The 27,021-nt window shown below is 38.2% G+C and overlaps 1 protein-coding gene across 2 annotated transcripts in view; it reads right to left on the bottom strand.

The window, feature by feature from the left end:
- FGD6 (FYVE, RhoGEF and PH domain containing 6) overlaps positions 1-27,021 on the bottom strand; it is a 73,327-nt gene that overhangs the window by 22,229 nt on the left and 24,077 nt on the right. For both annotated transcript variants that reach the window (XM_071423264.1, XM_071423263.1), the window contains exons 3-10: positions 21,918-22,065; positions 19,160-19,227; positions 19,038-19,068; positions 10,366-10,517; positions 9,455-9,611; positions 8,708-8,795; positions 3,150-3,200; positions 66-124 (exon numbers count right to left, since the gene is read on the bottom strand). In XM_071423264.1, coding sequence (XP_071279365.1) covers positions 66-124; positions 3,150-3,200; positions 8,708-8,795; positions 9,455-9,611; positions 10,366-10,517; positions 19,038-19,068; positions 19,160-19,227; positions 21,918-22,065 — 754 coding nt within the window. The remainder of the gene's footprint in view (positions 1-65; positions 125-3,149; positions 3,201-8,707; positions 8,796-9,454; positions 9,612-10,365; positions 10,518-19,037; positions 19,069-19,159; positions 19,228-21,917; positions 22,066-27,021) is intronic.

The following is a 27,021-nucleotide window of genomic DNA, read 5'->3' as shown; positions in this document are numbered from 1 at the left end:
GAGAGAGAGATAGAGAGAAAGAGAAAAAGCTTTAATCAATCAGCTTCATATGGCAAAATACTTACTCCCTGCTTCATAATGTCATTGGCATGGTTTGCAACTTCTATAACAACAGCTAAAGCATCTGAAAGATGAAGGAATGATGTTTTGGTTATACAGACCAGTTAGCATTGGTATCATGTAAAGCACAGATACCATACTGCATTTCCACATCATTCCAAGATTGAAGGATCTTATTGTACAGACACTGCATTCAGGAGCACTTCCCAAAAATCCCAGAGTCTTTGGATCATGGTTTAATAAATGTGCCCCAGTAAGTCATTGCTTCAACCAACAGTGTCAATTATTTCTTACAGTTATTCAAAACATAGCCAAAGCTAAATTCCAGTTTCTCACACAACAAATTACTTACTATACTTACAGCAGAAAAGTTAACAACATTTTAACAGAGACTCTATAGGGACTAAGTTTTTGCCATTTTTACCCAAATGCCATCACTGCCATTCATGGGTGACTACCTAGAAAATTATATAAATCTTTGTAATTTCTATCTTCTGCCTTTAGTTTTTCTGCCCCTCAAAATAACGGTAAAGTTCAAATTTCTAAATTTTGAACTTGTAATACCAAAAGAAAAAAAAAATCTCTGGAAAATGTTACCAAATATGAGCAATTTTATTAAGTACTGATATTTAATAACCAGGAACTCAACTGTGAGAGATCCTAAGGTGTAAGTGCAAAAAGCAGTTATATAAAATGATTATGTGAACACAGTGAGTATTCTGTCCAAGTCCAAGAATCCATCCCATACAAGGATCTTATCCAAAAACCTGCACTTTACTTAAGTTAGAAAAATGACACTTAACCGAAAGCTGGAACAACTGTTGTGCTGAAATGTAGTCTCTAAAGCATTTAGCACCTTCTGAGTAACTGAATTACAGTCAAGCACTTCAAAGAAAGGAATAAATTTGGTTAAAAGTCCACAGAGAAGCCTACCAAACCAGGTAACACTAAGGCCTTGGGTTTTTTCCTAGCTAATCATTAGAGTATTAGTACTGTAGAATGCATATATTCCTTTATTGTTGACTCATATTTGGAAAGGAAGTATGTTAAAAGACAGAGCTTTCTGAACTGAAAGGTTCAGAACCTCAGGAAACCATATAAGAAACTAAACAGACATGAACAAAAAGCTCCTCCTAAGCCAATTGAAGGAGATTTTTTGTAAAAGATTGTCACAAACCAAGGCAATGCAAGCACAGAGTCAAACAGCTAAGATACATAGCACATATCAAGGATTTGATCAAAATTTAAGTTGAGATATAGTTGTCATGAAACCAAGCAAGCCTGCTCAAATGTAGCTGGTGGTCTCTTTCTAGGTAATGCTGGAGCTGCTTCAGGCAAAACCCTCCCCAGCTCCCACCCACATGAAAGAAGATGAAGGGAAATGTAGCTAAATTCACAAAGACAGGAATGAGCACCTGATTCTCTCTGTTATACTTTCCTTCATCTCTCAGTTACTATATATATTAGAACCTTAAAATTTTATTTATTGACTTCAGGAAAGATTGAAGAATTTTAGAGAAAATGATAAAAATTGCTGGCTAGTGAAGGGAAAGTTCCAGGATCTCAGGACTATTTATACAGCCAAGACTAAATGAATCTAAACAACAACATAAAATAATCGATAGGGTCAAAGTCCATAAACAAAGTGCTTTTTGGCAGGGAAGAGCGTTCCACTTATACCACTTAGCTGAAGTAATGTATTCAAATTAAGGTCAGCAAGAAGAATTGTGCTATTTGGGTATTTTTTCAAGAGTACTAATCACAACCAAACCTAGTCTCCCTCTCCACTCCTACCCTTCACTCCCAGGCTCTGCATTGGAATTAAACAACTAAGCAAAGTTGGAAGTAAGATAAGCTTAATTATTACAAGAAAGATCTTGGTGACTAAAGATTAGATTTTCTTTTCTTATCCAAATTCTAAGATGGACTACCAAATATATCAGATGTCAAATTAACACTTAGGCATTGTTATAACTTAACTTCAGCTTCTATCTTTGATATAAGAAGGGAGAGAAAAACACTGTGAAAGATATAACTACAAAAACCAGAGAAGCTGAAGAAACCAGAAAAAAGTGAACTATATATTTAGATTGCTCTCTTTTCAAGTGGTCAGCTGTTTAACATGCAGTGCAAGTATTTTGTTGACAGCTATAAGAAGTGCAAGATGAACTCTTCTATCTCTTGAAGAGCTGTAAGTTAAATTATTTTTGACTTGTATCTTCAACATACTCAAATATGTCTAAATGTCTTGAGAAATATATTTACTCATATACTTCATGGTATTGTACCAGCAGACAAAGCAAACTTGGCTCAGTGCATTGAAGGTGCTCATTTATTCAAGTTCAATCAATTACATCTGCACAACTCTTCTAAAGGTAATGAACTTGCACAAATGTGACAGGATCTCATGCAAATGAAATGGAAACATCAACCGGGAGCATTCTTTGTACTGCTGAGGCACACTCTGAAGAAGGAACCAGCCTGAATGTGCAGTGTGTTGATATGCTCAAGTTAAACCACCTTAATCCTGCACTATCATGAAATGTGTGCTCCTGTCCTCTTAATCACCAATGACTTCTCATTTCCTCTGATCTCCTTTCTCTCCACATGCAGGCAAAAACCTGTGTGAGTAACATGTGTTTGTGCAGCTTCTGACAACTCAAACTGGAGAACTCCTCAGGTTAAATATTACCCATGGCAGCTCCTTGATCTTGCTCACTTCTGCCACATGGATGCTTTTCCTGGCACAAAGAGAGAGGAGGAGGCCACAAAGGCTCATAGCTGGAGAGAGCATGCTGCCTATAAAGGTCTGCAGATGCAAGGGACTGTCTCTTTCAATGGCAGTGCCTAAAATATCTGTTTAAACTGCCTGTGGAACTTCACTCTTATCTCTTGGTTTCAATTCAAGCGTGAGCTGATATGACTGCCAGGTCCAAACTTTTCTGAAACAAAAGCTTGCAATCTTTTAGTATCTCTGGTGAGAAACTTAGAACTAAATAGAAAACATTTCTATTACTGACTTAGCATTTTGCATTTAAAATCTTGAAACATTGGTACATATGCTGTTATTTCTTTAAAGAGACATTTACCTTGAGTATCCCTATAGTCTGCAGATTCTTCTAAAAGATTCTTTAAATAATCTGTATAAAGAAAAAATAATATAGAGATAGTTTTGTTAAATAAATAAACAACACCAGAAAGTAGTAAGCCCCATCTTTTTCCTGGAAATCTGCTGTTCAGATCTACTCCTAATTGACAAACACCTACTACTTTATCTTTTAAATCTGTTGAGGTAATAACAAAGTGAAAACTAGCATCTCCATAATGAAAGTATATCAGCAAAAGAGATAGGTTACTGAAACAAAAAAGAGATAGGTTACGTAGTCTTCTCCAGTGAAAAGTGATACATTGTATACATTATTCCAGAAAAAAACAAGCAAGTGAAAAATTAGTACATACTTGCAGTCATTTATATTTAAGCTGATGTAAAAAACTTTTGAAGATTATAGATATTTGTCTGAACACCAAAATTAGTCTCCAGGAGCTATTAAAAAAATAGTCCACTACAGAAGATCTGATGAAGATTAATATTTTTCAGTAATAAAAACAATATACTTCCCTTAATGTTCAAATAGGCATTTTCAGTTCTCAATGACACTTGTAGTTCAACCACGAGATGGCAACCTCGATCCATTAAAGTCTTGGTAGTTTTAAAATCTATTTTACTTCGCTAAAATTAACTCCAAATGTATGACTATACATGAAGACATCCCCCTCGAGTTTCCATTCCCTGGCTGAGTGTCTAGTTCATCAAAAAGTGCAATACTCTGTCAAAGATTAATATGTATCCTCAGTAAAATGTCAATCATGTACTCTGTAATCTTTGAACTTCTTAAAATGAAAAGAAACCAAACCAGAAACATTCCAAGAGATATACATCAGATTGATAAAGTCAACAAATACTGATTTATAATTACCTTTTAAATGAAGTATTAATATTCTGGCAGATCTAATGAAAACTAATTACATGTAATGTAGTAAGCATTTAATTTTAGCTTCTCAGTTGTACAAGCTTCATGTAGGAGTGAAATAATTCAACTCCCATATGCCTGCCCTACCCAAATTCATTCTTTCATTCAAAAAGGATCGGGAGCCAATTGTTCCTGCCTTCATAAGATGTCTTGCTTCATGCGTGCCCCTCAGAGACCATTCAGTGCATTGTAATCTTTTCCTTATGCACAAAATTAAAAGGGAATTATGAAACATGTTTCTGCAGTAGAACTGCCATGAAAAGTGAGAGAACTTGTCACAGTTAATGAAAGCTTTGAAAAAACCAGAACTACAGGAAGAGAAACACTTGGCACTGACATTTTATTGTTTGGCAGAGACCTAAGGGAGGATCCAAGGGAGAAGCATGGAGAGCAGGTTGGGGTGCAGGAAGAGGAACCGGCTGGGAGGCAGGGAGGGAGCTCTGGGAAGCACAATTGACTGGGCCATGGGAACACTCAGCTTTCTGCTCTCCTCAGAGTTCTGCTTGATCATTAGCAGGATTTGGTTAACATGTGATCTTTTAAGACAAGTCTGACCTGGACCAAAACTTTGTCTGCTGTACTCCATCAATATTGCATCCTTCATGTCCCTCAAAATCTTGTGCTGTAGTAGCTACCAGCCATTCCAATGCAGTATTTAGGTGGCCATATATTCCATTAAAAAAAAAAATTAATCTTTCTTCACCTTGGGTTATTCTGGTAAAAGGCTTGTATGAGGGGGGGAAAAAAATTAACAGGAGGTATTTTGAAAGGAACTGGGAAGAGTTCACACCAGGTTTAATTTGGTTTAACCTGTCACAGATACAACACCAGGTGCCCTCTCCTGCCCCTCCTGTGGACAGGTGGTCTCTCAAATTGGAGCTGTGCCAGAGCACTCTTTGGACTCCACCATTAAGCCAACACAAATTAAAACTTTACAATTGCAACTTGATGTTCATTGGAGCCAGTACAAAAGACTCCAATGGGAATCTCCCAGTAGAAAAAATGAGTCCCTACAGCTCATACAGAAATAAGACTCCCAAACTACACACTCACCTCTACAGGCTGGGAACAAGAGGTAAGGTGGGTATAATTTCCTCATCTGCAAATGTACAGCTGGCACTCTAAGACACTGTCCCTCGTACACGAAGACATCCAATTTAACATCCAAAGTAATTGCAGTGGAAACATAAAACCAGAGACCCAAGATGGGAACTAATTATTTCTTGGCATATTCATGCTTTATAACATGTTTCCCAAAACACCATTACTCAAATCCATTTTTGGATGGGTATTTTCAAGCATTTTAAATTAAATAATCAGTGAATAGAAGAGGTAAAATCAAGATTTTTAACATAACAGCATTCATTTAAAATTACGTATTTAAAACCAAAGGCAGCCTTTGTCTTACAAAACTGCAGCAGCCAATAAAACAACTGTAAAATCCTGAAAGTGATAAATAGGTAATTTTCATCTTAGTACTCTCTTTATCTGGTAAGTGGACCTCAGTTCACAGCTAAAACTCAGCTTCAGAGAGGCATCAGAACAGATATTTTTAGTCTCTTCTGTGAATACACACTGGAAATTCTGTGCTTACAAGAGCCTTCTGGAGGTACTGGCATAAACTATACAGACAAGCTGATTTCACAGACATGAAAAATGTTGCAGTAAAATTTTTGCAAAAGTACTCCTAGATGAAATAAATACAGAAGTCAGATATTAAGGTGAAATGGCATCTAATGTCTTTGCAAAAAAAAAAAATCCCCTCTGAAATAAGCTTTCATTGTTGAGACTAGAAAGACCTTAATTATACCTTCAGAAATTCTTAATTCTGCTGGACACCCCAAAGCACAGCAAAAATAAACATAAAAGCACACTAGTACTGTTTTTGTGATGAAAATTTCTGTATGCCTACTTCTACCTGACAGCAGCCCCCAGTTCTTTCTTCCCACTTGCTGGGGGAAGTGGCTATCACTTCTTCTGCTTAAAATTATCTTCTGCGTCATTAACTACTTTTTGTCTTGGGTTGTCTAATGTAATTAATTTAAACTCAAAGCAATTGTTCCACAACATGTAATTGGCCTTGAGTCTGACAACTCTATTTCCAACCTGCAAAGCTGCAGAGTGCAAAAAGGCTAATTTTTCATCCCACTCAGCCTCCGCTCACTATAACCCAGTCAAGGATAATAAAAGACACTCTCTGCCAACCTAATGCTGTGAAAAAGAGGAGAGAGGCTTATCCTATGACAATCAAGAGCCTGTTCATATTGCACAGTCTCAAGTAATCTACTCAAATTAGAGGTTTTTGGGAGAAGAGAATCACCTCTTTCATTTCTCTCAGAAATCAGAGGCCTCTGATTAGCCTACCCCATAAGGCATCTAGTATTTACTGTTCAGCACTCAGGGCCACTATGTGAAGAAGTGGAAGTCCACTTACTGGACTGGAGAAGCTGTATAATTAAGCAGAAACGGTGCTAAACTGTTCATCTCCTTGGCTTATTTATGAGTCCACCTGCTCCTGCTTTTGTTAGCACAAAAGTAACTCCACTTCAAAGCACCGCAACAATCTTGTGATGTGACCGAGTAGCAGCAGGTTACCAGTACAAAGCTGTCCCACTGACATAGAACATCTAAATAGGAAGAAATCCCTGCTGACTCAGGCCTGACAGCTTCATTTCCTGGATTATTTTCATTCTGCTGCTCTTGCCCTCCTCCCCACAGATCCCCCCCACCTCCGGCCTAGGCAGCTGCTCCATCGCTACATCTCACCCACTGCAACAAAAGATACAAATGTTTTGCATGTCCTCCAGATGTTCATATAGCACAAACTTATAGAGGCATTGCTCGCTATTACACAGAGATGTTGGAAGGTAACTAAGCAGATGGGTCATCCACAGAGACATGGAAGAGACAGAACTCAAGGGCAACATACATGCACGAAAGACTGAACAGGCTGAAAATGAAACAGATCCAAAACATCACTCTCCAGCTCCAGCATAATTAAATTCTTGGCCTGATCTATTTTATTGTTCCCACAGAACAAGAGAAAATTATGTTTCTAAATTTGCCACCAGTATGGCAATCCCATTCCTTTCAGCAGCATTTGCAGGTGTATTTAAAGCTGGGGAGCCACAGTAAGGTCTGCAGACTGGAGACCCCCACAATAACCCCCATCAGCACAGGATGAGGCTTTTTTCAGGTCTAAAACATTCTGTCCCAGCCACAATGACAGCTCATCATCACGAGGAATTCCCCTTCAACATCTGAGCTTTGTTTCAGTGCCATCCATCACTCTGCTGTGTATATTGACAATGACATTTGCTCCATCCTGATCCCCTATTCAACCAAACTCCATTTCAATTAAAACCTTTCCACTTACCCGAGGCTCCACTGATTTTGAAGTGTTTAACAAACTATACCATGCCCTAAGTGAGTATCCTTTTAAAATAAAGCAAGTCCCCCACTGCCTTTTATGGGTTGATTTCATCAATTAAGTACCATTAAGGTTTTCCCCTATAAAGTATTCCATTTAATAAGAGTGCTCCCCCTTTTTTCAACACCTTGAGTTTAATGAGATTATTAAAATGAAAAAAGTCAGTGTTAATAATTTGGAAACTGCTCTATGGCACTTAAGTCTGAATCTGCCACAGCATCACTAGTCTAAGTACATGCTGGGGAAATGCCAATGAGCTGCTACAGAGCCAAAAAAAAAGGTCACGGAGCATTTTATTTTGCAGTTACTACATAAACAGAGGTTATTTTTAAATTGCTCATCAAGATGCAATGGCTCTCAAAAACAATGCCTTAAGTATTTCCAAATCCTTACAGGAGCCATCCCCCTCTTACAACAAACACATCTCAAAATACTTCACAAAGGAGGCCTCTGTCAGTGCCCTCCCTTTACAGACAGAAAACCCCACTGCATCACGGAGATCACTTGCTCAAGGCCACCCAAACACACCAGTGCCAGAGCAGAGTACAGAGCCCAGATTTCCTAGCTACAAATCAGCTCCTCAGCTGGCTCTGGTAGCAAGTCTTAAGCACTTACTGGTGTGCACTAAAAACATGTGTTTTGCCTTTAAAAGAGAATGGATTTTACAGACAAAATACCTGGGTGGGGAAGAAATGGAGAAGCTACTCACAAAAGTTCACAGTTGCATAGGTATCTTTCTTCTCCTTGCTCCAATTTCCCATACAGCCTTTTTCATTTGTTAAACCCCCATCACCCCAAAAAACCAAAAAAGCAAAACCCAAAACAGGACAGGAGTATTTCAACCCTTTGAGGAAGTTACAGGCTTCTATTACCACAGATTCTAGCAAAAACTATCATAGGTTTCGTGTTTTCTATGTATTGTTGAATCTACCATCAGAACACATCACAGTGCTGTAAACATTAGGACTTTGTTTGTGTATCTTACCACAATCAATATTAGCAAGAAAAGCCTCTAAACCCATGCAATGTTCTAAAAAGAGCTTCAATACTGTGACATGTTTTAAAAAAGCCTCACATATGTGAAGTCAGACAAACACACTTCACAGATGGATACAACTGTCTGAAAACAGGTGTCCTGGGGCATGTGAAGACTGGCTTCTGAAGCCTGCAAAAAGCTTGACTGTACCTGTCAACAGAAGCCTGTACTGGGGAATCCTCTGAACTGGCTTGAGCAGATAGTGCTTGAGGGCCAGACTAGCACAGCGGGGGCTCATCTGAAAGAAACACCCAAAATAAATAACAATTCCACAGCAGTCAAAGGTTCCAGCAAAAGAAAACATGCCTCCAAACAACTACTGATTATACTGGATAAGCTTTTTATCTTTGAAAAGTGATACTGCCACAGTGTTAAGCACCACACTACAGAGCAAGCATTTCCATGTGGAAGACTGCATGTGGAATTACCCATGCATGAAAGATGCTAGGAAGCACTCGTATTCTGTAGATTCAAAACAGGTGCTTTGACCTAGGAGGAAGAGAGGTGAAGCTTCCCAAAAACAAAGGAAACAGGATAGCAAGGGCAACATGCTCCTTTGTGATCGCTGTCAGTGTTCATTAGGCAAAAAGGCAGAAAAGACAGGAGTACTCACTGCAGGAGTTTTAATTAATCCACACCTCTAAAAACAACACAGAATTAAAAGATCCATGCTTCAAAAATGCTAATTATCTTGAGTTTGCATTCAAAAAAATCTGAATCTGCAACATTGCAGAATTCAAAAGGCCTCTTGTCTTCTTCCTGTCTTAAGCCTAGACTGCAGAAAAAAGCCCCACACCAAAATACAAACAAATTAAGGACAGTTTCTAAAGCCCAGTGAAAGATCACAACTGCTAAAAAGCCAGAAAACAGGTTATACTTTGAAAAAGAATACAATACCTCGAAGTCTTTGACTACTGATGCAAATCCTGCATTCTTCTTACACTGTTCATCTAATAATGCAACATTTTTATCAAATTCTTTGATGTAAGTTGAATACATCTTTAGGTAGGGACCCTTTTTAACAAATATGTCAGCAATTCTTTGATGCTCAAGCCTAGAAACGAACAACAACAAAAAAGATGCAATTAGAGCTAAAAATAGCATACATCTTAACCCTACAGCAAGACATCTCTCTTTTTCAGAGTAAGATGTGCTAGTTTATGCTCTGAACAAAAAGCTTACAGCAGATAAGTTCCCATCTCAGTTGCTATTCTGAAACACCTTACCAGGCACACATCAACACACTAGTGTTAGATGACAACCACTTAATATACAGTCTTTTAAAAAGGGTCTTGAACTGTTTGAACACTTTAGTTCAAGGTGAGCAAAGTCCTTACCCATTGCATTGCCTGTGTCAGTGGGTTTTGTACAGCTCCACCCACCAGTGGTAATTGAGAACGATCTTCAAAGGGATTGTGGCTGTCAATCAGCGCTGTGCCTGATAAGTAGATCTAAACTACCTCTAAAATGCAAACCAGTCTTCAGAACAGCCTCCTTTTTCCCTAATGAAATCAGTGCACTTATCATGCTCATGCAGGGGCCAGAAATTTCAATTCAAAATGAAATTTCAAATAAAAACTGTGATTGCTACAAAAATGTATTGGCATGCCTTCTGGACCTTTTGGGATGCATCTAATGGCAGAAAAGCACACCTAAATAAAAAATAATCTCCTATACTTTCAAAGTACATTCTGACATTTAGGAAGGTACATGAAACACAAACAAGAGTCAAACCATGATCACAGTCACATAAAGCCCCCAGATAAATTTCAACATCAAAGGAGTGGAATCCCTTTATTGATAGTCACCAGTGAGATAATCGCTCCTCCAATTCCCTCAGGAGGTCCCGATTGAGTTCATAGAGCTGAGGTAGGTAGTAGAGGATCTGGTTCAGGATTCTGTCCTCAATCACTGGCTTCCCAAGCTGCCTGGAGGCATGAGCCACAGCATCCCTGAAATCCTGTGGAGTACAAAGAGCACAGAAACCCCCGTTGCCATGAGTGAACAGCCTTCAAAGCACCAACACTGAGTGTGCAAAGGAGTTCTCATCACAGACATTCCAGGCACTGCTCCCTATTACCCAAGGCAAGGCAGGTACCATCTGGGTTGTTTTTCTGCAGTTTCCATTTACTCCCCTGGGACTGCCTTAATCCTTTTGGTTTGACACTGGAACTTTACTTTCTTGGTCCTGTATGCATAATATAGAAGTTGTTCATTATTTTTACAACAAGCCCTTAAGAAATGTGTTAGAATTACTTATGATGACACTAAGGTGGGCTAAATGAGGCTTGCATCTGCAAGGTTACTGTCAGCCTAGAGTGTCTTCTGTCAAATATCTAAGTCAAAAAATAAAACTTTCATATCAACTAATACAACCACAGTATCTTAAAAACCATCCTAGTGTTCATAACTCATCTGCAAATGCCATTTTAGAGGGCAAAAAACTAGGGTAAAAAAATTACTATATGTAGCAGCTCTTCTATATACAGGGAAATTAACATCTAACAAAAAGATACCGTGACAACATGGGAATCACAAGATTTCAAATGTTGGCAATGATCAAAGCCAACACTGACTGGTACCTTTGAGACATTTACAAGGGAGGAGGAGCACCCTACTTACTCTTGAAGGATCTTACAGCATTTTTATGCAATAACCAGCTCCCAACAGGACACAGCTGAGGCTCATTGGTCCTCATTAAACTATTCAAAATTAAAATCTTACCCCACACAAATCAGCATTGCCAAGACTGAAACTCAGTATCCATTATTCAGGGTATATTTCCTATTGACAAGCAAATAAATCTTTCCAAAAGTTCAGCAATCTAGCATTTTACTTGAAAAACAACACTGTCTTAACTGACAAAAAAGAAAATATAAATTACGTAGTGTTACATATTACTGTGTCTCACTTAAATTTGGGCAAAAAGAGAATTAAACAGCTCTTTTGGAGTTTGTGATTAGAGAAATCTAATATCACATGCATGATCTGCAGGTATCTTGAAAAAAGTAACCAACAAAATGTTCTAAACACTGTAGTTAGTTATATTTTAGATGTGCATGGGGTCCATGGCTGTCTTTGGAAACCTGTAGGGTCCTCAGGTTGAGGAAAAAAATAAATTAATCCCCCTTTCCCCCCTCCCTAGGTCTACCACTACAACTCTTATTAGCTATCCCATCAGTCCAGCATCTGGCACTATTTAGGGTCTCTCAAACCGAAGCCTCAACTTTCCCCTGCTCTCCCTGCTCATTACGTCAGCTCTGGCAACGTGAGCTCCAGACACGCTTTCTTGCTTTCTGACCCTATGGGTCACAAAGGCTGTAACTGGGCACTTCTGACAAGAAACTGAAACGAGATACAGGGCACTGCCTGTAACTGGGGAAGGCTGAGAACTAAATGCAAGGGAGTTAAAAAACAGATGGCGTTATTCATATGGAAATGTTCTGGTCTACATCCTCTGTGCAGACTAGTGACACATAGGTTAACTACCAGCTGCATCTTATAGGTTTTTCTGACCCTGGGGCATTGCTTAACACTGAAATGATACATAGAATTACAATGGCAAAAGCTCAAATGAGGCATTCTGGAGAGCTTCATGCAAAATGCATCATCATATTATGATAATATTCTTCCCCCACCCCCAATTGTATGCACACACAATGTACTGTATGTATTTTGCCATAGGATGAGACAAGAATTTGGTTTGAATGTCATAAGGCAACTTGCATTTTTTTGATGAAAAGCAAAGCAGCTTTGTCTGTACTGTAATCAACAACCCAGGCTTTTCCCTGACCAAACAACAAAAGGAGAGCAGGGAGCCAGGTTTAGGCACCACTAGATAACACAGGAACGTCAGCTGTAGTTAAGAGCATTTATTTAACTTCCAGATACAGCATTCAAAGAGTCTGCAGGGCGTTTTCCAAGTACAGATGGGGTTTTTCAACTAGCTTGACCCAAAGTCCATCAGCTTCATTATGTTTTATAGATTATGCCATGAAAGGCTCTGTCATTTAAACAGCCAACCAAAACTTACTTCATCACCCCCTATATCCCTTTCCACAACTGAGTAAACTGAGGATGTGCTGCAGAGAGGAAATACAGGGAAAAAAAGACAATGTGAACCTTTCAAATTTCGAAAGCCTGCGAAACAACAACAGATAAATTTCAATGCTCTTTTTTAATATTTTTTAAAATTATCTTCATTACTGACTATGCATTTGTCACTGTAATCATATTAAGATTTATTTTTAACCTGGCAGTGGGTGTGAAGTAACTGTCATGCCAAGTTCATCTTGAGATAAACTCAAGAGCTGAATGCAGAGAGCACATGCCTGGGGATCGGGGGTGGGAAAAGAAAAACAAATGTAACAAGGCCGGAATTACCAGTGTTTACACTTGAAGGTACTGGCCTTCTGAGAAAGTAATTTCATATCCAAAAGGATAAAACATAGATCAGGTCTATTTTAATTACGAGATATAAAAATAGCTAATTTACAAACTAAACCCTGAAATTTCACCCTAAGGGGTGGAAAAGTATTCAGATGACAACTTTTAGTGCAAGTAGGTGAATGACTTAGAAATTAGAAACTGCAGTAAAAGTAATTTAAAGTACCAGCACCTAGCTCCCTCTAAATCAAAATCAGTTCACTGCTAAATAAAAGCAGAATTGCTCTTGCAAATAATATATAAGAATATATAAGAATATATAATATTATATTAATATTATAAGCAGAATTGCTCTTGCAAATAATATATAAGAATATATAATAATATATATAATATATATTATACATTGCTCTGATATCTGTACATGCCTGCATGACGTGATTTATATTACAAACATATTTAGCACATTGCCCTATATAAAACTGCTGAAGAGCACTGCTTTCATCAGCCTGCTCAAAGGCAACCACCTAGGTTGTCCTAGAAATTATTCTGTTTGAAGCAATGCAGCAATCCATTACAAGTGAATGTTAAAGACAGATTTTCTAATTAAAAATGTATCTTTCAAACACTGAAATCTTACTCATCAAAAAAAAAAACCTAAAAAAGAAAAAGCAAATCCAAAAACCAACTTGCCACACTTTGGAATTATTGTGCTTATTTCACTGAAAAACATTTGCAACTCTAGACATGGTTCATATGCTGCATGACAAAACCCAAAATATTATGCTAGTTATAATGCATCACCCCAGCTTTTTACCAGGATTTACTTTTCCTTTCAGAAGTGGGGAGGCTATTGTACATTTTCTGAAATGCTTGTTTACAGTATCTAGGTTTACATTATATTCTGGTCCAATAATAATCTTCTGATATCACTTTTTACTGATTAGGTAAAGGTAATAGTTTTCACACAGCTCCTTCAAGAGAACAGCACACATTGCCATCCTTGAAAAGAACCTCCTTTCCAAACCAGAAACAGTTTTAGTCTATGCTAGGCTAAGACAGCCTCCCACTGGGTACTTATCCACATGAAAATCTAGTCTAGGCATATTAAAGGCTTCTGAGCACATACTGTTGCTGAGCTGTTGCCTGATAAAACACTTCCAACTTGAAAATGTGTAGGAAATTCTATTTATCGTGTTAGTATACACTCCCCTTATAGCTGTGGAGTTTTTAAACAATATTTGAGGAGGTTACCATCATCACTGCTTTTATTTCCTCACACCACTCCTTCAATCCAACTTCCTTAAACAACAAAAAGGCTGAGATATCTGATAATTCTGATCCTGTTCTGAATCACCTCCAATCAGCCCAGGCACTTCCCCTCTGCAAAGGCCCTGACTCACAATCCCTCAGTTCTTCCCATCAGAGGATTCCCAGCTTGCAGTGATCTGCCCGTGTCAGCCTAAGGAGCAAAGGACAATTTCAGTTGTAAATCAAAAGAGGTACTGAGCAGACCAAAACCTTGCTCAGCTGCTGACTGGGTCAAGTGCACCTTCAGGTACCTAACAGTTGAATGAAGATAATTTCAAATGGGTGAAATTAAAATTTCTTGCCAATTTAATAGGAAGAGAAAGCATTACATAATCTAAACATAGTCACAGATTCTATTCCTCATGCTTCAACCAATAATCATAGATCTGTTCTCCCAGAACACACCATCAGCAAAAAAAAAAAAAAAAACAAACCACCAAAAAACACTGAAGAACAACTCCTCCAGCTAAATACACCTGCAGATAGCTCAAAGATCAATTTAATTTAAGGAAAAAAAGCATGTTTGCACTTGGGTGCTTTTCAAGGAATACACACACATACAGACATCCTATGGCGAAGGAGGAGGGAAGAGGAGGAAGTTTCACAACAGCTAGGCTGCTAGATGTGACAAACTGTAAACATGACTGCTTAGCAGCTACAGAAGATTTGACAAATAGATTATTTAAAATATAAATAGGCACTCCTAGCTAGAGTCAGACTATTAGCCATAAACTGCTAAGTTAAACTACAGCAACTATAGTTAATCAAGACTATGACTCAGTGTGGATCATATTTTTCACATATGCCATTACTTTTGGAAAGCTGCCACATAATTCCACACCTTTTGTCTCAGGTAATAAAATAATTTATAAGCCCTTAACAAAACAATGTATTTGATTTTTTTACAATAAACAATGATTTGACTGTGGCATATTCCCAGAATGCTATTTCAGGCAATAGGCTGGGTAGTAGAACGATACTTCCTTCTAAACTAAAACTATTTTATTAGTCTTCTTAGTAAGAGGACCACAGTTCCAACTCATTGTCAAGTGTCTTAGCAGTTCTAAAGTACTTCAGAGACCAAACATTTATCAACATATTCACCTCAGACAGATCAAATATTGAAATTTTGCAGATGGAGGAAAAAGAGTTGGATATTGAGAGAATTTTTCATGGTCAAACAGTACATCAGTTGTAAGCCAGAACCCAAAGTCAGAACTTTGCTCAAAGGCCATAGCTATTTTATTTTCCATTACATTCTTCTTCCAAATCTACCATGAATTATTTTTCATAATGCTTGGCTACAACAGACATCAGTTTATATCTATCTATCTGTCTGTCTACCTATCTATCTATAGATATATAAAACTATATGTCATTTTTATATACAGAATTTTGCTATTTTCTTCTGAAAAAATGGTAATATTAAACCAGAATTTTTCACTCTCGTGTCTCTGGAAGAACACACAATAGAAAACTATGCCTCACCTCTTATCTGCCTTCTGCAATAAGAGGTTGATCTTGTGGCTGCAGAAATACTAAGAGGTGCCTGCTGACAAGCTCCTACTTACTTGGGCTCAGAGTCCAAATATGGACAGAACAGGGGTCTAAGTCAGAAGCACAGATTTAAAGGCTCAGGCAAAAGCCCACAGGCTTTTACTCCTGTAAGGAGTAATCTCAAAAAACCAAGTTCCTCTGCTGGACCAGAAACCTTGCTGCTTATACCACAGCAGCAGGGAGGAAACAGGATCAAAAAGAGTGGAAAGAAGAAAAAGAGTGGAGGGTTTGGCAAAAGAACAAAATTCAGAATAAAAATGTTCCCAAAATTTACAACAAACAGCCAGACAGCTTACCCTCACAGTGCCAGGAAGCTGCTGAGGAGGTCCTCTCACTCATGCAGAGCAAACCATCTCCAAAGAATCCCACAACAAAGAAGTACCAAGGGCACCAATCCTGCCTTACTTCTTTTTCCAGGAACACTGGGTGTTTTTCAGGCACAGGGCAACTCAGAGAGAAGTGATAAGCTTGTTTCTCTTATGTCACTTGTGTTTTACACCCAGCTCACTGTTTCTTTTTTTCTGCAGGCATCTTAGGAAAAAATAGCACTTCTCCCATATTGTCAACCCTGGTTCACTCTCAGGAGGCAATGCATGAACCATCTCAAAAATGTGCATACAGAAGAGCTAGTTTGATTTAAGCTCCTTTGTTTCCAGAAGTTTCTAAAAGCATTTTACTGGAATCTCACCCTAAAAGAGCACTAACACAGCAACAGAAATACAGAGAACTCAAGATTACATCTAATGTGTGATTACATCCTCAAGCAACCCCATTTGCTGAGTCTGTTTGATACTGTGTGCAAAGCCAGGTGAGTCCCTTATCTCTGTTATGACCGGCTTGGTTAGTATTTACAGAAGTATCACCAAGTGTTTATAATTTTGCAGTGTGTCTTCAAGAGAAGCAGTCAGATGTATTTGTAGTGTGCCACAGGGTCCACATAAGCTGGCACTCTGGTATCTTGGAAGAGTTGCTCCACCTAACTTGACTTTGTCAACATAAAAGAAAAAAATGCTAAAAAATTTCAGTGGTACTTGTAACTTGTTTGCAGTCACATTCCTACCTCCTCAACTGCTTTAGATTCCACTTCAAAGGCTCTAAGATGAAGCAAATTAAAAAGCTTTTCCTTACATCAACAGTCCTCCTCCTTGGTGCCATGTGATGCTTTTAGCTGACATTGGTAAAATATACTGAAGAGAGTATTTTTCATTTTAGATCATTGCTAATGGAATTAGTCACTAAATTTCAAGTGGAAAACCACTAATAGATGGCTCAGAAGGTGCAATGGAGCATCCCTCAATAAGCCAAATCTTTACTATGGGTAAAAGAGCCCACCCAGTCTGGGGAGAGTCTAAGTTCTAATTCAGAAATTTGTCAGAGGTTGCTTGACTGCCTGTTAGCAAGCCAAAGTGGTCAGTGCACATGAAATCAAAAAGATAATTTTATCAACATTAAAATATTATCCGTAAGAAATGTATTATTAAATTAACTGATTTAATAATGTGTGTGAAAAACAAACAAATTCTCAGGCATACCACTCTGTGGAAACAAAAATTGGGTGTCTACAACCTTTCTCAGCTATGGCAGTTCTTATTTAATGAAGAATGCACACACACAAAGCCTCAAAACCAGTACCTTCTTTGACAAGGACACCCACCAAGGTTCCTGCTGCAGGCCAACTGACAAGTTAAGGACAAAGTATTTTCTAAACTCCTAACCTAGCATCCTCCCTGTTAGACCAGGCTGAATACATGCTGATTGCCACTGCTAGCCAACAAAAACATTTCTAATAGTTTTTATTTGGCAGCTAGAAACTAGTAGACTGTCATGAATAGAGTTGCAAATTATCCATTAAAGGAAAAGCAAAATACATCCTACACCACTGCACGTCTACACTGTGGGGACAGCTTTAAGTTTATCCCAGAAACTTCCTAAGCTCTCTACTCTTCCCTTTTTTCACATTGTTCTTCTGCTTGCCTACATCCTCCTTACCAACAGGCTTTCTTCCAGTACTGCACATATTACCTAAGAATCTGGTACACTGAAAAGCAAAGATACCTTTAACAAATAAGTTAAATGTCTGAAAAATATGATAATTTAAAATTACACAGCTTAAAACTTGCCTAGGACAGCTCTCTTTCTTTTGTCAGTATTTAAGATTAAGTTCAGTATTAGAAACCATGTTGAATATAAATTATATATTGGATTCAACTGACTGAGCCAGCTCATAAAAACCAAGCTTGAACAGAATCAGAAAAACAGTTACTAGGAGGAAAGCTAAGAGGAATCAGCAAAAGATGTGGTGAGTTTTTTGTTCCATGAAAAAAAAAAATCTCTGTATTACAGGACTGTATACAACCATCTATAAGAGCCTTTGTTCCACAGAACATGCTTCTCAAGGGACTGAGACAGACCAATGCATCTGTTTGCAATATAACTACTTCTATTGCCCAAGGAAAAAAAAAACCACTATGTTTGCACTTAATAGAATGACAAAATGGTACAAACACATATAATTTCATACTTGACAGAAAACACACAAAATAAAGATAGAGAAAGAGAATTCTTCATTAATTTCCTATTACCACCTTCAGCACAGCATGTTTTACAGATGACTGATCTGCACAAACACAGATGAAATACTTAACCCTGGCTGTGTACAGCACATTGCAGGTACTACAATCACAGGTGTTATCAGAAAGCAAATGTCTGTCAAGGAACTGCAGCCTCACAAAAATACACTGCCATGGTGATGGATGCACCATTAGAGCTACTAGCTACTAATTGGATTACTTCAAGACTGTACCATTTTAATGTACCAGTTCTAAAATAAATTGTTCCTCCCCCCCTCCACCATTTAAGGAGTTATTCTAACCAAAATCTTTATTTTTGTTGCTATGTACTTATTTATAAGCCAGTACAAGCTGGCTTATAAATATGATTCTGATTAACATAAATTGATATATATTAAATTTTCAGTATTCAATACCCACACTCAGCTGGAAACTGCATAAATTATTAAGGAGATCCAGAAGGAACCACCAAAATATTCATCCATTATGTAAAATATGAAACATTGAAGTACAGCTTAATTAGATTAATTTTTATATTTTGAATATGTAGATGCAGCAGAAAAAAGGCACAGTCACTACCATAAAGCCTAAACATAAAACTTTAATAGATTAAATACATAGAAAAGGAAACTGCTTTTTTTTTTTTGCGTACTTACAATGTGTAAGAGCTTTAGCACATCCACAAACCTATCAGAAAAGCAAGAAAAAGCAAACAGTTACATTTTAATTGCCCAATTAAAATAAATTGAATAGTTATTAAGAACAGCATTGCACTTACACCTTCTCTGAGCTCATGATCTCCTTGGCAATGTGGTAAACCTTTGTTTTCTTTCCAGCTGCCTTACCCTGCAAATAAAATTACATGTTACACTGTGCACCTACTAAAACTGTCATAAAGATCATTTCCAGCTATTAGTTCCTTAAATTCAATGTAATTATTTGATAGTTACTTCTAAGAAAAATATTTCATACTGCTTTGAAATCTCTTGGCTTTGACACCTGTTTTTTCAGGATCTGTGAGAAAATTAATTTAGCTTGTATCTGGAAACAACAATATTAGCTAGGAGCAAACTTTCAGCCGTTTCTTTTAATTATTACAGGAAGCACTGAAGCCCATAATGAATGAAGTTCTAGCAAACAACAATTACTGGTTTAGCAAAAGTACTAAAGTACAGGTAGTATTTCTATCTTACTTGATTCTTTGCATCTGATTAATACAGCAACAGTAATATTTGCAGTGAACTCAAATGTGTTTCAGGAACATCTTAAAAGACATACACGTTTTCTTTAGTGAAAACAAGACGACAGGAGAAAAAAAAAAACAGAAAAAATTCACATTGAAGAGAATAGCCAGTTTCTGACAATCTACTAATGGAGCTGCTGGAATACAGAGCAACTATACTCCAAAGATGAAGATATGTGAGCCTTGTTATTTTCCTGAAACACTGTGGAGATGATTTTGGGTCTCACATGCACATTTGGCTTCCAAAAAACCAGTGGCCCTGTCCAACCTCAGACAGAGGTAACAGGTATAACAAAGCAAATGGGGCAGGCACCGGGATGCAAATGTGTTTGCTACACAGGGTAACTCCCATGTAGGATCTCCCTCAGATGGAACACCTTTCTCCAAACAGCTCTCATGGTTTGCCATATGCTTCTCTGCTGCCAGCTGTCAGCACGTCTACTGCACATTCAGGCTTTCATTTTAATGGGCTGCAAAGAAAGAGAGGATGAGGAGCCCTAAAATATCACAGGATATACAATGCAAGTGAGATGGAAGTCCTGGGAAGGCTGTATTGAGTGTGGTAGTACTATATGGGCACTGACCTGTTTATTTAGAATATCAGGTATCAGTGGCATTTTATCCACAAAACTTTGATTCATAAGCACTAATGTTACAAGATTTCTCTGAAGATTTAGTTCTTCTTGAAATCTAGAAGTTAGTCTCAAGTGCTGGAAAACAAACCATGGAAGAGATAGTACTCATAGGTTGGTTTTAATGATATTGTTGCACTCAAAATAATAAACAAAATCTAACCTTAATTTTTTCATTGGAATTTAAGTAACACCATGCCTAATTACTGAATTAAAATTGATTTCTAAATTAAATAGTTTTGTGTAACACCAGATATGTCCAAAATACATTATTTATTTTATATACTATAGACATCTGCACACAGATCTGGAATTTTCTTATGAAATGAAACTCATTTCCAAAGAACACTGAGATCTATCCAGTGTGAGTCAATCACATGCAGGCGAGATTGTAACACCTATTCTCAGGCCACGGTGCCTATTTAGAAAGCACAGCTGACACACTCCCCGCAAGACTGAATTCACAAGTAAGTCAATTATGCAAAGCAAGGTATCTGCCATCACTGTAAATGTGTCAGTTGCAAATGAGATGAAAATTAATATTTTGAGAACAAGATGCTACCGCTAAACAATTACAAAATGAAATATCACAACCCCATTTGAAAGACTTTTCTCATACCAGCTGGTGCTGAAAGGGCCACTTTGCATTTGCTCAGACAAAGATACTCTGGCTCTGAGAGTCTCTAATGGGGGAACCAGAGGGATACAAATAAGGCTCTCCGACACAACACTGGAAAGAAGCCCTGTAAGTCCCCTAACAGATATAAAGCATCAAAACAGCCAGATGCTTGCAGTAAGGAAAAGTGAAACAAGCCCAGCTGATGGGGGATGCAGAGACTGCTTCATTCTCCTCGGCAGCTGCTCTTGCTGTGAGAAGGTGGTTGTTAATTCCCAGCTGCCGGCTGCACGTGCCGCAGGCAGCTGAAGCAAGCGGCGGCAGATGCCTCACAGCAAGCGCTGAATTACTCCATAAAACCTGCCTGAGAACCCTCCTAATGGGGACACTTTCCCGTAAAACTCCCTTGTGAAAGGCTGAGGGCATTTGTAGAGGCATGCAAGGTAAGTTAGCTTCTACACAGGTAAAATCTTGTTTGGTTTCACAGGAACAAGCTTTTCCCTGGACTCTCCTTTCCCAATTTAGTCCTCTCATTTGGTTTAATAACATTCAGGCCCAACATGCCAAGTCTTCTCTTCCAGCACTAGAAAGTTTCATTGGGTTATTCTGTTTGTCTTGTTGGGGCTTTGTTTTTGTTTTGTTTTGGTTTTTAATTATTTTTAAAGAAAGGAAGCAGATATAACTACTATCAAAGGAAACAGCTGCCGGGACTGGTGCTGAGGAGAGGGACTGGTCTACAGGCAGACTGGTTTCAGGGCGTCCAGGGCTGAGAAGTAAAAACACGGGTACCCCCAAAAGGAGGGACAGGACCCTCATAACTTCATTTCATTCAGAGTAGTTAACACTGTATTCCTGCTCCTCATTTGAAGAAGAAATAAAATTAAAATAAGGAAAATCATTCCAAGCTGACACTCACAGAAGGTAATAGAAGGTCAGACCTCAACCTCAACAGGTGGTTTACATTTGAAAATATCCCAACACATTACAACTAATGAAATACTGCAAGAGTGAGAAATTACTTCAGAAGACAAAGATAAAAAAATACCTGTTTATCTTCTTGAGGATCAGTCTCCCCTTTACTGGAATCAGAATTTGTGTCATCATCTTCATCAGAACTGTTCATGATATCTTCCTCATCTGACTGAAGATCTCCCATTACCACATCGGGATGATCATGGTGTTCTTCTAAGGACCTAGTATTAAAATATATACATCAACTTCAATTATGTAAAGAGCTTTCTGTTTCACCCCACGATAAATTATCTACTTGGTGTCAGACACCCTGAAAACAGTAGAGGGTAGTCTGAAGATTATAGCAGTTGGAGGCTTTTCCACAGCGGACTTGCAACTCTGCAACATTTTATATACGCTAGTATTGATACAGTGCTCATTGATAGCAAGCAAAAGCCACAGTACCTTTGGAGTATTTATACTATTCATGTCCAGCAGAGTTCGCCTAACAACAAAGTCTGATAAATCTATTCCCTTATTGCTATGTCCATGTACAGAGCAACATTTGTACTGTGTGCAGGATAAAAAAAGGTCATAGCCATTTTGCTATCCTCTGTCTCCCAGCAGCAGGTCCTGTTCCAGATATGGTACTCACACTGGAGCTTTCTTTGTGAAATTCTTGATGCACGTATACATACAGGCCTGTTTCTCAATGTATATGCTAAACAACTGCTCCAGTGACAGCAATATCATAACCATTCTGTCCAACAACTCTTCTTAAAAGCAGGAATATAGAATCTTTTGCAATTAAGAACACTCATCCCCCCAAAACAGACACCTTTTGGAGAGCTGTCAAAGCTGTACAAAAATCTTGTTCTGCTGCTGTACAATCATTGCAGAGGTCTCTTTTTATTAGCTTCAGCCATTTTTGCAATACAGGAACTGCATGAGACAGGCTCACAATCTCCTTCCTCTAACTAGCCTTGACAATTCAGTAGAGATTTAAGAAATGCAATTCTAGAAGAAAATAAAAAAGGTGGTAGGGAAAGATAGATAGGAAAACAGACTAGCGGAAACAGCCTTAAGTTTTTGGAAGGTTACATGGAAACACACCAAATCTCTGGGTTCCTACTTTTAATCCTCAAAAATATCTAATAATTTCCTATTACATTAAAGCTATCTAAAAATCACATAATCTGTGTTCAAGGTCTGCAAAAAGATGCTGGGATGCCACAGATTTATTGACATGAGCCCAAACTGATTAGCTATCCTGCAAAACAAAAATCAAATCCAGGAAACCTTGTCCATGAGCTGCTGCAGCCAGCAGAGATCTCACTGGGCTGACCAACACCTAATTTTATACAGCCAATGACTGCCAGGGCTACACTTCTCCTTACACCTGGCCCTCTGCCTCCTGAGGCAAGGTATAGTTAGGACTGTTTTTTTTCCTTGCTTTGAATCAGAGGAAAGCAGGGATGGAGGGTAACTATTCAGACTCTCCACCTCTATCTGTGATAGCTACCAGAAGGAAAATCTGTCACCATGGATCCCACAGAAGGTATCTGCTAGCAATCTGAAAAGCAGAAGTATTCCTCAGGGCTTGGGCTCAGTATTGGGACTGGCATGGTTAAACAGGTTTGTCAGCAACGTGGACAGAGGGACTGGGGGCTCCCTCAGCAAGAGTGCCCAGCAGCTCATGGAAGGGGATTCTGCTACAGCAAAGTGTTTATTACACAGTGCTCAAGATAGAGTTAAAAACAAACAAACCAACACAAAAATGCTGATCACAAATAGAAATGTATTTGGAGATAAAGAATAGCTGGCCTGTGGACAGACCTTGGTCAGCCATGAAGACACAGAGAAGATTAAAATAACTTGGTTCTATTATGACAACACAGGAAGGACTTGGGAAACTCCCAAGCAGTTACTGTCTCCCTTAACCAAACGGGGCGGGGAAGGAAGGAGACTGTAAGGTCATCACTGAGTTCAACGAGGTCCTGAGCCAAGACTGCAGCACCCTGGGTGCAGAGAAACACCCTTTATTTGGGTTTGGAAATTATCAGCTGCATGCAGGAAAATGGCAGCCAGCAGAGAGATGGGTGCTGATGACAACAGCATATGGTGTATGCCAGGGACAGCTCCCATAGCACCTCCAGAAGTTTCAGGAAGACAAAAAAAGCAGCTTTTTATTGGAGCTTTCCCTGGAATCATGCTATCAGGAAACTAAGATTTCTGCAGTTATTTATTGACTTCAGCAATTCAGAAAACTCCTTGTCTAGTTTATACGTCACAGTCAGCTGAGAATATTTATTTTAGTAGATGCCATCTCATATGCTTTTATTATGACAAACACAAACATCTTTATTACATCAGTAGCATGACATAAGGTCGATATATGCCCCAGCTTTAGTCAAAACCTGCAACAGAAATTACTGCTGCTCCTTCCCTTACTAAATTACTCAGCTTTACCATGCACATCTGTCACTGAATCTATCTCTGACCAAGGGTATTTTTTCCCCTACTGCAAAATATATTAAGTGCTTTAACTCTGACAACACTGGAATATACTTTTTAGTCCATTATTCATTAATGTCTATTTTTGTTAATAGGCATTTTATTGCCCTTTTTTCTACCCTTAATATTTGTTTTAACTGCCATTTTAATTTCCTTTAACTGAGATTCCTTCCATCAAGAAAACATTATTTTCACACCTGTGACATCACTGTTCTTTTGCCTCAGCATATTCTACTGGATGTCCACTCCCAGACTTTGTTGTCATTCTTCATTTAAACTTTTCAGGGCAGCTATGCCAAGACTCAGAAGTTTTAGAAAATCTACCCTTTTGGAAGTCAGAAACAAGAATACTTCCAGATGAAGCTGTGTTTTACTTGTACAAACCCAATCCCCTCACCACTGAAGGATGAAGAACAAACTAGCTGGCTTGCGTTGTGTGAAGCAATTTCTAAACATAAGATTAATCAGCTTATTTAATAGAAAGTTTCAGTAAAATAAATAAATAAATAAATAAATAAATAGTGATAATTAGGATGTGAAGTAAGTGTCCACAAATGACAGCCACTCGCTGTATAAATTTTTTTTCTTCCTATAAATCACAACATTTAAGCAGTAAGCTGCTTTTCTGGCCTTTGTGGTGCTTATGCCCATACTATTCATGTAAAGGAAGCTGTGACAGCTGAGAGAACCATGTATAAAATCTTACGTACACTGTCTACTCCACTTGTATCCTGTATTTGCTCAGTTCAGAGCACTCTGGTTCTTCCACATGATAAATCTCTTGTTGAGGGTTTTTTTAGTGGTATTTTTAATACTGTTTTCCTTCTTTTCTTTGCTTTTTAAAGAAAGAACACATTGGATGGTTAGATGATCAAGAGTCAGTTCACACAGCTATTTTCCAGAATCAAACAAGCCATCAGTCCAGGGATAGGATGCAATACTGGAGCCGGGGTAGATACCTTTGTGGTGATATCTCCAGTTGTGTCCTCTTCATAGAAAATGGGGACAAGAGTTACTGTGTTCATTTGTATTTATCAGCCACATGCTGAAGAACAGGCAATTACCCTCAGACATTACACCTTAACCTTTCATGGTAAATGCTACAGCTTTTCTGGTGAAACAGAAAGCAGATCTGTATTTACTGATTACTCTTGTCTGTACTTTTACCTCTGAAGTCATCTATAACGTAAGTGTTTGTATGCTTCTCTTAAAGTTATCTCTGGATAAAGTGAAATCCCTTGCACTTTAACTGCCTTTGGAAATAGTAGTAAATCTTTAAATAAACAGAGTATTTTCTAGCACATATTAATGCCCCTTTTCCAAAATACCACAAGCATGCAGTAAGGCTTATTTTAAGTGGCTCTTCTGATAGGTATTTTGGGGATACTGTGAACTGTCTCTATCTTGTTCCCTCTTCATCACGATTCTTTGTCCTACCCACAGCACTACCCATAGAAACTTCTGCATTATCAGTCATGTGAAACACCAGCCCTGCCAACTCACTGTGCTGTGCACTGAGTAAGAACATCTTGCCATATCTCATGAGCAAGTAATCTAAATATAGATGTGGGGCTTTTTTATTTCACACATAAAATGAAGGAATCACTTGTTTGCCTTGGAATGAGCAGCTTATGGGATGATGCATTTATGTTGTGCTGTATTTTCCTATTGCAATAGTAAAATACTAATGAAATAAAACATGCTGCTCCTAGCAAGACATACAGCAAGATAAACTGTCAAAACTTAACAATTGCCATCTGACTATTACCATGGGAATCAGCATAAAAACCACTTATTGTCTTCAAGAGATGACTAAGACTAGTTCAGACTAGTTTATTTGTCTTATAATAGAAGCTTCAGATGCACCTGTGGCTTCACTTTCAGACACAGTTGATTTGGACCCTCCATAGGGCACTATGGCCTGAAGTCACAATTACCATTTCAGTCTCAGTTTCCCACTCCTTTAGAAAGCAAATAGTACTTTAAGGTTGACTGAGATCATTCAGAAAGATTCTCTGCCATGGAATGCTCCAACATTAAGTATTTTATAGTATATTGGAATGACTTCAAGTGTTAGCATCACCATAACTACTAAAAAGCAAGTTTCCACAGCTCCAAAGTATTTGTTAAAATAGATTCATCCACGCTACTGCTTTACACACGTTTCCTTGTGATCTTCATTATTTTTAGATCCTTTTCCTACTTTCAGTAAGTAATAAAAATATGTAGGAATGCTGAATGAACAGAGCCTTGCACACAACACTGCTAAACTCTTCATTTCTCATCCTTTTGTTGTTTTAAAAGGAGTCTCTGGTCTACTCCTCTTTATCTTTCTGTCTCTTCCTCCAGTATTTTATTGCAGGTTTTTTGTGGGTGTTTATGTTTATTTATTTTAAAAGCAAGCTTTCAACATGCAGGCAAAATTACACAAACTGAAGTTCCTACTCAACTAAAAAAACATACCAGAACTTCAGAGAGCAACTTAACATGCCCTATTATAATATCTCATCTCAAGTCCTTTTCGTATCATTACAGCATTTCACCATCTTTTCACAGCTGCTTGCACCTCATTTTTCCCCAGAGAGCAAGCAACTATTATTAGTGCTTATCCATTTTCAGTTTTTAACATCACCATTCCCTGCAATCAATTTTAGTAATTAAGGCATATTCTGCTGCTAGTTTTT

This window comes from Agelaius tricolor, unplaced genomic scaffold, assembly GCF_023055355.1.
Source record: "Agelaius tricolor isolate 1412-34295 unplaced genomic scaffold, bAgeTri1.0.p SCAF_3, whole genome shotgun sequence".
NCBI lineage: Eukaryota > Metazoa > Chordata > Aves > Passeriformes > Icteridae > Agelaius > Agelaius tricolor.
The sequence above is the reverse complement of the archived record's forward strand: the minus strand, read 5'-3'. Positions and strand labels throughout refer to the sequence as shown.